The following is a 10,044-nucleotide window of genomic DNA, read 5'->3' as shown; positions in this document are numbered from 1 at the left end:
CATGTGCTGAGAGGATTTAAGAATTATTGGGAATGCTTTATTTCTGTCAGTTACTTAACACACATAATGCATTTCCTTTTTTATGTTCGCAGCTGCATGTAACTGACACTGTGGGTGTCAAACCACTGACTTAATTATTTAGCTAGCAGTCTACTGACCTGTAGTGGAAGGAGCACATTGCAAAATTATTTCCTTAAATTAGGAAGTTTTTCCTTTGTTTTAGTTTGCTTATTTGCTAGATTGTGAGGAATTTAAGCGGGAAGGTGCTGGTATTTACAGCATGTGTTGAAGATACAATCTTCACAAAGTAATAGTTACTTTTTCTCTCTTTAGGAAATACACATAAAGGAACCCATAGAAAAAGAAGTCAATCCTCACTTATTACCAGGTAACTGCTGTATATTGTATTATTAGAATTAAAGAATAAAATTAATCATGTAAACAGTATTTAAATATTTCAATGTCTGTAGCAAACACTTAAGTGATGTTAGCATCTCAAGCAGTAAAATAGAAGGTTTATGTAACATGGGTTACACCATGGGGTGGTCTTTCAACATGGGTTGAAACACATGGGTTGAAATGTTTTAAATATCTGTATCCACATGGATGCTGAAAAACTCTATAGATTTGAATTTTTGAGTACAGTATTTTCAAGTAAGCTGCATGTGGAGAATTTCTATACTTCAGTTAGCCCTGTTTCTTAGAAGATAAATTTGGGTGGTCTTGTGTTTTGTTTTTTTGGGATGTTTTGGGGAACTGAAGGCCAATAAGTAGTGGAAACTTACCTTCTAGTTTCTTTGCTTCTACTATGAGTTACTTAGGCTTTCTGATGCCTCATTCACTGTTACATTTTTTTTTTTCCCCCTAATTTACAATTCTTTCTTCTAAAAAACCTTTTCCAAGATCAGGAAAGATGATGTTACTAAGATAAAACATGAGTAGAAGTTTAGAACAAGCTAGTATTGTTCTATTGTTTGTTTTAGTTTGGGTTTGGTTTTTTTAATAGAGAAGACTGAGAGTCTGTCTGATTATACCTACTAAAATCTGGTTTTAATTTCTTAAAATTGAAGTTCACTTCCTGTTATCTTGAAGATTAGAACTGCAAACTTGTGTTTGAGAAATATAAAATAGCCCTGGGACCTGTAAAATATGCAGTATCTCCAGTCAAAGCTATGAAAAATTAACTATGATAAAGTTGTAATAATCAAATCAAATGTTTCAGCATTCTTAGAGTTTAACAGTAAGGAAAATTGGAACAGTTCTAGATTTGTTTGATGGTATAAACTACTTTTGATGGGGTCTGGTATTTTTTTGAGTACACACTCATGTGGTTGGTCTTTGCAACTCCACATGTTGGTCTCCTACTACTGAGAGCAATCCGCGGTAGAGGTATTTCTGGTTACAGAATTAAGTGTGTGCAGTTGAACAGTGTTCAGTCTACCTTGAGTAATATTAATAACCTGAAAGGCGTTCAATGTATGGATTCTAAGAGCTGTCTCTTTGTGTAACAGTGATGAAGTATCTTCTCATATGAGAAGCTCTGAGGAAGTTAGTGCTGAATTTAGGATAACAGTTTAAATAATTCAGTTATAAATGTCAGTTGTGTTTCAAGTCGGTGTTTCTTTTGTACAGGTGAACTGCTGCTTTGTGAGGCAAGCACAGTATACAAATACATACAAGAAGATGGCTCAAACCGTGGCAGCTATGGGAAACTTGTGTGCACAAACTTCAAGATTGCTTTTCTTGATGATTCTGCTTCAGATGATAACGTAGGAAGACAAGTATTCTAATTATGACCAAACAGGCTCTGAAGACCTGTAGTATCTCTGACTATCCCTTATATAAGGATACAGAATGCATATAGCTTTCTAAAACAGTTTTAATGGGTGCAGATTAATTTTAACAGTCTGCATCTACTTGGTCTACACAGATCCTTCCTCAAACTATAATAACTATTTAAGTAAAAACAGTGCAAGCCTGTATTAGACATAGTTCATATAACTCTTTATATCTTATGCTTTGGTAATTTTGTGAAGATGAAGTTAAAAGTGACCTGTTTTGAAAAGTAACAGTTTGTTTAAACCTGATTTCTGACTGCTTGTCTAGCACAAATTGCAGAATTGTGACTGCCAATGTTGTACAGTTGTGTCTGACTTCAGGCTACATCTGTGGAACTATCTCAGGGCTACACAAGACTCAGTGAACTCTTACTCAGGGGAAATGCTCTATTTAACTGTATATGTGGCTCAGTAAAGCTCTGAATCATTCCATCCAAAGTCAGGTGCTGACTGCAAAGATTAAAACATCTGATATTACTGATCTGTAAAACATTACAAAAGCTAAGAAGTTGCCAAACCTTAGAAGTGAGTTAAATGTTGTTCGGTTTAGGTGCTCAAAGAGAGCTGTCGAAGGGGACTGTTAATGCCACACCTTTTTTCGATGTACATAAGTATCTGAAACAGTCTGGTCACTCTAGGTGATAAAAGTGAAGGAGAGCTCAGTATATGGCTCTCAAATGCAAGGTGATCTTGACAGTGAAGAATAATGTGATTTGATTGTAGTTGGTAGTTTCTTGAGGTAAAATTTCAGGGAGATTAAGTGTTACACTAATGCTTCTGCAGCCAAATACAGATTTTTATTTTTATTTTGGACCTGCAGAGCCTTTTCCACAGATCACATGAGATTTGTGCTAAAGTTGGTAGTGACCATGGTAATTTCTGTTCCATCAGTGACTTTAAATCTTGGGTTTATAGCATGTGAAGTCAACTGTATTTCACTTAACAGAAGTTCAGTATTAGCCCCCTGATTCAGAGTACTATAGGTGCGGAAATATCTTGAATGAGGTTAACTCGGCTCACAGCTGTCTTCATGTAAAATGTAATTTGCTGATGTAGTGTACATCACCCTTCTGGTAATAATACATACATAGCAGTAATGGATAACATAATAATGTTTAATTGTGGCATAGAATAGAATCATAGAATAGTTAGGGTTGGAAAGGACCTTAAGATCATGTAGTTCCAACCCCCCTGCCATGAGCAGGGACACCACACACTAAACTATGTTGCCCAAGGCTCTGTCCAGCCTGACCTTGAACATTGCCAGGGTTGGAGCATTCACAACTTCCTTGGGCAACCTATTCCAGTGCCTCACCACCCTCACTGTGAAGAACTTCTTCTTTATATCTAATCTAAACTTCCCTTGTTTAAGTTTGAAGCCATTACCCCTTGTCCTACCACTAGAGTCCCTAGTGAAGAGTCCCTCCCCAACATCCTTGTAGGCCCCCTTCAGATATTGGAAGGCTGCTCTGAGGTCTCCACGCAGCTTCTCTTCTCCAGACTGAACAGCCCCAACATTCTCAGCCTATCTTCATATCGGAGGTGCTCCAGTCCTCTTATCATCCTCATGGCCCTCCTCTGGACTTGCTCCAGCAGCTCCATGTTCTTTTTATGTTGAAGACACCAGAACTGGACATGCATCACTCAAATATCATTTTTGCGCTCTGAACTCATGGAATTCTAGAAGTGAATGGAGCCCCAAGTCACTTAGTTTGCCAAAATAGTAGATGAAATAATCTACCCAGCCATAAATCTGGCTGTTATAGTATAATATTCTTGGGATACTTGTTCTTCGAAGAAATTTCTATTTTTCTGCCAGGTTACCATAGCAAGGAAACTTGTCATAAAAGGGCTTGGGTTACATCAAGTTACTGTATTTCCTGTTTACTGCAGTGATTCTAATTTGAAAAGTGACTCAATAGAAATTCATGCTTTGAAGCTATTTGGAAAATAAAAACTCCATCTACTTTTCAGCATGGCTGAGACAAATAAAACTGGATCTGCAGTTTATAAACAATGCCTATGTGTAACCTGCATCTGTTGGTATTTTAGTAACTGTTCGTCAGTATTCTGCCTTAAACTACTTATAAAATAAGTAGTTCTGACATTAAAATACATCCTGAACACATCATTCACTTGTGTTAAGGTGCTACTGCTTAGCATTATGACATTTCTAATAATTTTTCTTATGTTCTAGGAGCTGCAATTTAAGAATAAGATTGTAGGAGAAAATGACATAACCCTGCAATGTGTAGATCAAATCTATGGAGGTAAGTCAGCTTTCCCCTCTTGTTTTACTGTGTCTCCAACATCTAAGTGTCTTGTAGTCTTGTGTTCTTTGTACATGTACATCCTTACTGGAAAACTGATAGAGTGCACACTATGGAGACCAGGATTGGGTAGTCTAGTGAAAACAGATGCAGATATATTTAATGACAAAATGACAGATAAGAGATACAGAAGAACTGAGTCTTATCCCTAAAGCTAGTTGAAGCTACATTTTTATTGTTGAGATAAACAAAACAATTCCTTCAAAATGCCATGTTTCAAAGAAGAGTGTACCTTGAAAAGTCTCTGATTAAGACTGGTACACAAGGATCTTCCAGTGTGTTGACTACTCCTATGAGTATGGAGATGTTCACTTCCTTTGAGCAATAGCACTGCAGAGCAGTACAGGTAGCAATTCCCAAACAATGTTTTGTTTGTCTAAGGGAGCTTTGTTTTATGAGATTCATGGTGTCTTCAAAATAGCAAGGAAGATAGAAAATGAGGTTTTAATTTACAATTAGTGAGTGTTCTGCAGCAGGGCTTACAGGTATGCCTGTATTGCTAAAAAAGCTAAATGAAAATGGGGCTGGTCATTTGTAAATAGTAGGAAAGGCTTTATTGAGAAGCCTGACTTTGGACTGGTATTAAAGTATTTAGAGTGTGTATGAATGGTGGTGTGGATTTGTGAAGGAGTGGACTAGGGGGAGACTAGTGAAAGCTGGTTATAAGACACTGTTTAGTCTCATATACAATGGCCTAGCTGGCAGCACTTGAAGTACTGAAAATATATATCCTCGTAACAGAAGTAAACAAAGGGCTCTCCTGGGGACTTTGTGGTGGTTTAAAAAGAAATAAGTAGTTTTTAGGAATATGGGATGATCTCAATTTGGCTTTCCTTTGGGCAAAAGTACTAAAACATGTTCTTTGTGCATCTCAGAACTTTGAACTTACTGTGTTGTCAGAATGTGAACAGAAACAATCACTCAGCAGCTGGCAAATTTGTTTTCTACCTTGCAGGAAGTACCTTGAGTTGGTTTAAGAAAAATGAAGTTGAGCCTATTAGCACAGGAGCTTGCCAGTGTGTTACGACTTGTGTTTTGACTTGTTAAAACTTGGGCTTGAATTAGTTTCTTTCAGATTTTGAAGAGTCAAGCAGGGGTAGCTTTATCAACAGATATCTTTCTGATATTTATTTAGACTTTTTAATTTTGCAGTTTATGATGAGAAAAAGAAACTTCTAACTGGACAACTGAGAAAATACCCAGAAAAGTTAATTATCTACTGTAAAGACCTTAGGGTATTTAATTTCTGTCTGAGATACACAAAAGAAGAGGAAGTGAAAAGAGTAAGTGTAGTAACTTAATTTGTCTTTCTTAAGCTTAGTGTTGAGTGTTGTGGGGGTGAGGGAAGGATGAAATTCACTGAGAGATCCCTTAAACTTTAAATGTTTTCTGATCATTCCCAATTGACAGAGAAAATAGAAGACTGATTTCTAGCTCACCTTCTTCATTAAACGTCTTTATCTATAGCAGTTAAAGATCGGATGCATTGGCTTTTTGAAGAAAATGGGAGTACTACATGAAATCAGCTCAGGCAAACTTGTGAAGCTGTTCTGTTTGTGATATATAACCTTATTATTTTAGACTTCAGCCTTTTTCATGTGAAAACAGTTAGTTTCCTGATAACTAAAGTTCTTTTGACAGGTTAATTTGAACTCAAAACTAGGAGTCTACTGCCTGTATTTAAATAATAAGGATGATTTTGGAAGCTGAACATGTGTAATACTTGTTAAGCCAAATAGATACAGTATCTTGCAGACAACGGAGAAAGCTTTCTAAAAATCAGTTTTCAGCTGTTAGGGATAGAACCCATTGAACAGTTTTGTTTAAAACTGGGCTGGTAGAAAATGTTTTTTGTGTTGATAGTCTTGCTCTGTGGGGTGTTAATTTTTGGTCCTTTCCTAGATCGTCAGTGGTATACTTCACCATAGCCAGACTCCTAAGCTGCTTAAACGCTTGTTTCTGTTCTCTTATGCATCAGCTGCCCCAAACAACACAGGTAAATAGTTTTTCTATTTTTGATTTGTCTTTGTTGCATATTGTTAGTTCCTTAAGCAGTCTGAGATGCTTGGTAGCTGAATTTGTGCTTGGCTTATGACTCTGCTCTGCTGGCAAATGGCCTCAGAAGATTAGTTTTTCTGTTGCTATACATTGTTAGACTTGTTGCTAAAAAATCTCTAGATTTCTGCTGTTGGTTTGTGTCCTTCAACATAGCTACACAGAAACTTTCCAAGCAAGAGTAGCATCACTGGATTGAAAGCTTACATATGTGTGAATACTTTTCATGTGCCTCTGACTAGAGTCAGAGCTTCTTTCTCATCTAGAAAATATTTTGCTTATTTTATCAGTGTGTTTTTTCCATACTGTTGAAGTGAACCAAATGTCTTGCTCTTAATTCTTAAATTATTGCATTTTCAGTGGCATCTCACAAAGTATTTCCCTTTCTGCTCTTATTTGCAAATGATCTGCTTCTCCTAGGCAACTGCAAAAAAAGCACATAGGTTTGCATAGCAAGATTTCGGTAGACATTTGACTTCCTCTTATAGCTAACTTATTACATAATCTTCCCACTTGATCAAACTTGGCTGAGTAATATAGTAAGCTGCAAAATTCAAGATAAAAAGTTGTCAGTGCACTTTCTAGCATTTCAAAGTTCAGACTTGAACTCGAGTAATAGCAATATGTTGAATTAAGAACCTGACCCTTTCACAAGGGGAAGTTTTTATGTACCCCAGTTATTAATCAGACACTTATCAAAATATATCAAGAAATTACAGAACCTTTGAGGTTAAAATAAACCTATGGAGATAATCTAGTCATGTTCCTGTTCATCTGCCCCTCTTTAGAGTAAGCTTAACTACAGCAAGCTTACCAAGTCATATTCAGTTGGGTTTTGAACACCTCCAAGGACAGAGACCTTAAAACCTCTCTGGACAACCTGTTTCATGATTTGACTGTCCTCATAGTGAAAAAGCTTATTATCATGTGTAAATGGGATTTGCTGTACTTCAGCTTGTGCATAATGCCTTGTGTCATGTCACTGAATGCAACTGAGTCTAAATCCATCTTCTTTACTTCTCCTCCCCTGCTTACACCCCCAGTCAGGTGTTTGTCACACTGGAAAGATTCCTTGTCCCTCTGTGCCCTTACAAAGCCTTCCCTTCTCCAGGCTGAATGATCCTAGGTCTCAATCTTTCCTCATATCAGGTGCTTCCAGCCCTTTAATGATGTTAGTGGGCCTTCTCTGGACTTGGTCCAGCAAGCCTGTGCCTGTCTTGTACTGGGGAGCCCAGCCCTGGACACAGCACTTCAGGCAAGGTCCCACCAGTGCTAAGCTGAGAACAACAATCACCTCAATCAACTTATAGGCAATGGTTTTCCTAATGCAGCCCATGAATTCATTGTCTGCCTTTGCATGGGCATATTGCTGGCTCAGGTAGTTCCTGCAGGCTCCATCTGTAACTGGTGTTCAGTTTGAACTACAGACATCAGAAAGACTGTGAGCTTTTCTAGGTATAGATTAAGTAAATGTGGGAGTGGCCTGGTTTATATAGCATTGAAATGTTGTGCCAGAATTCTTTCATATTTTAATAACTATCTTCAGTAATAAATGCCTAGGTTTTGCTCTTTATGAAGTTGTTACTGGACAAACCAAGGAGACTTTAGAAATAGGGGTTTATTATCAGGCCTCTTAAGGTCTGATACTCTTAAAATCTTAAGTTGTCCCTTAGAGCTAATTAGTAATACTGTGTTTCCAGCTATAAAATTTTCATCTACTTTATCTTCTTAAGGTGGAAAGTTTCAACTTGCATTGTACCTTCCATGGAAATTCTAGCTGTGTTTGGTATTTCAGTGTTAGCTGGTGTTACAGGAAACTTAATTATGATGGGTGTCTAAAAAAATTGGATTTACTCCATAAATTTTATGGTTATTACATAAGATCTATTTGAGGCTAAATCAGCCTGCTGTTGTAACTCTTGCTGAGGTGGCTAAATAGAAACACAAAAGCTCTCTGCTGAAATGATTGAGTCTAAATTGCTGTAATCAATTTTCTTCTCTTACCAAATGCCTGAAATGTTCTATTCAGTGCAGAATTCCTATCTGTGATGAAAGAATGAACTTTAAATGAAATGCAATACCTGAATTGCAGTAAGGCTTTTAGTGTGGTTACTAATTCTACATTGAAGTCTATATTTTTAAATGCCAGTCAGCTGCGCTAGTATACAGTGGCATTTGCTGCTCAGCATCGTGGGTTTTAGGCTGGAAGTGAGGACAACCTCAAATGTATCAAAGTTCTGTAAGAAATATAGGAAGAACTATTCCTGAATTGTTTAGTTAAAGCAGTATTTGACAGAAAGATGTGCTGTTAAAGATCAGACAGGAGCACTGTGTTACAGAAAGGCATTTTATCTTTCACTCAGATTTGTGTACATAAGAGGTCTTGCTTGATTACCTTTTATGAAAACTAACTACTTGATTTAGGAATGCTTTCATATTAGAGTTCCTGACAGTCTGCAAAGTTAACATTATTATGTGTGATAGATGGAAGAAACCAAACTGTGATGTTTGATACTCTTGAAGACTGGCGTGATGAGTTGGAGCGGACCAAAGGGAATGTGAAATACAAAGCAGTGACTACCAATGAAGGCTACAAAGTCTCTGAAAAGTAAGCTTGCCCTGGTTAATAATGAACTTTGGATATAAGTCGCATTAAGACTTGCAAAAATCAGTGCTACCTTTGAGCATTATATGATTGTTTAGGGGTGGTTTTCTTTTTGGTGGTTGTTTTGGTTTTGGTTTTGTTTTTTTTCCTTTAGATCTGCTTTCCATTTTGATTTATGGGATACTTTTGATTTGGGATCTCAGGAGATGATCTTACATGTCCCCTCCTCTGGCAGGGTTAACTTAACATCAGGTCAGGCTACTCATGAATAGAAAATATGTAGGTCTGGTACCTACACTTTTGTCATGTTTACTGGTTAGGATGACATTTTCCCAGTCATACACCTTTACGCTGGTAAAATTTTAAGTTATGTGCACTTGAGATTTTCTGTCTAGCTGTGGGACTGAGTAGGGAAAAAATAACTGGTTTAAAGCATGTCTACAGAATGTGATGGTGGAAGTTAAGTTGTGTTGCCTTTAGCAGAAGGTTAGAGATGCATGCTTCTACCGGTTTAGCTAAGTAGCATCTGTTGGTGAATGTCGTAGGATGTATACAAAGGCTTTGTGTACTCCTGCTTAATATTCAGATCCTGAAAGGCTACAAAGACCTTGGATATAAGGACCAATTTTCAATGAAGTCCTAAATATTTTTTCTAGAACTGTCTTGAGAGACCCAAGCTGAGGTTACGTACTTATCTTTGTTTCTTCTTTAGGCCTTGAACATTGATAGTGTTGTCTGATATTGGAAATTCATAATAGAATTACATTCTTTAATTGTGATGTGAATGGCCTAGAAGGCATGGAAACAGAACTAGTTCTCTAATACTAAAAAGGAATCTTTTGAAACAAAACGTGAGAGAACCGAGGTGGTATTAACAAGCAATGTTACAATTAAATGCAGGACTTAATTGCAGCATTGGAAAGACAGGGTAATGTTGCAGTGAAAATAATGAAAGCTCAAGATTGGAAGAAACCTTATCCAGCTGAAAGTAAAGGGAGGGTGTTGAGGACAATATAATTATATTGTAGGAAAGATTATTGTAGCAGTAAGGTGAATATATAATTAACATGTGGGCTAGAACACTCATCAGTGAAATGAACTTGGAGGTTGTTCTTTGTTCAGTTCTTAAGTGCAAAAATCTTCTCTGTTATCTTAGGCTACCTTCATATTTTGTTGTTCCCATATGCGTTTCTGAAGAGAGTATCTTGAAGTATGA

General features: G+C 37.0%; 1 protein-coding gene across 1 annotated transcript in view; it reads left to right on the top strand.

Moving 5' to 3' along the window:
* Positions 1 to 333: 333 nt before the first annotated feature.
* The window catches only part of MTMR12 (myotubularin related protein 12), a gene marked incomplete at its 5' end in the record, with an annotated part of 25,255 nt that continues 15,544 nt past the window's right edge, over positions 334 to 10,044 (top strand). Inside the window, 7 exons of the mRNA XM_010014334.1 lie at positions 334 to 388; positions 1,633 to 1,769; positions 4,036 to 4,108; positions 5,321 to 5,451; positions 6,071 to 6,164; positions 8,708 to 8,831; positions 9,985 to 10,044. The exon at positions 9,985 to 10,044 is cut by the window's right edge and continues 37 nt beyond it. Coding sequence (XP_010012636.1) covers positions 334 to 388; positions 1,633 to 1,769; positions 4,036 to 4,108; positions 5,321 to 5,451; positions 6,071 to 6,164; positions 8,708 to 8,831; positions 9,985 to 10,044 — 674 coding nt within the window. The remainder of the gene's footprint in view (positions 389 to 1,632; positions 1,770 to 4,035; positions 4,109 to 5,320; positions 5,452 to 6,070; positions 6,165 to 8,707; positions 8,832 to 9,984) is intronic.

This window comes from Nestor notabilis, unplaced genomic scaffold, assembly GCF_000696875.1.
Source record: "Nestor notabilis isolate BGI_N333 unplaced genomic scaffold, ASM69687v1 scaffold14215, whole genome shotgun sequence".
NCBI classification, from domain to species: domain Eukaryota; kingdom Metazoa; phylum Chordata; class Aves; order Psittaciformes; family Psittacidae; genus Nestor; species Nestor notabilis.
This window is presented reverse-complemented; position numbering and strand designations above follow the sequence as displayed.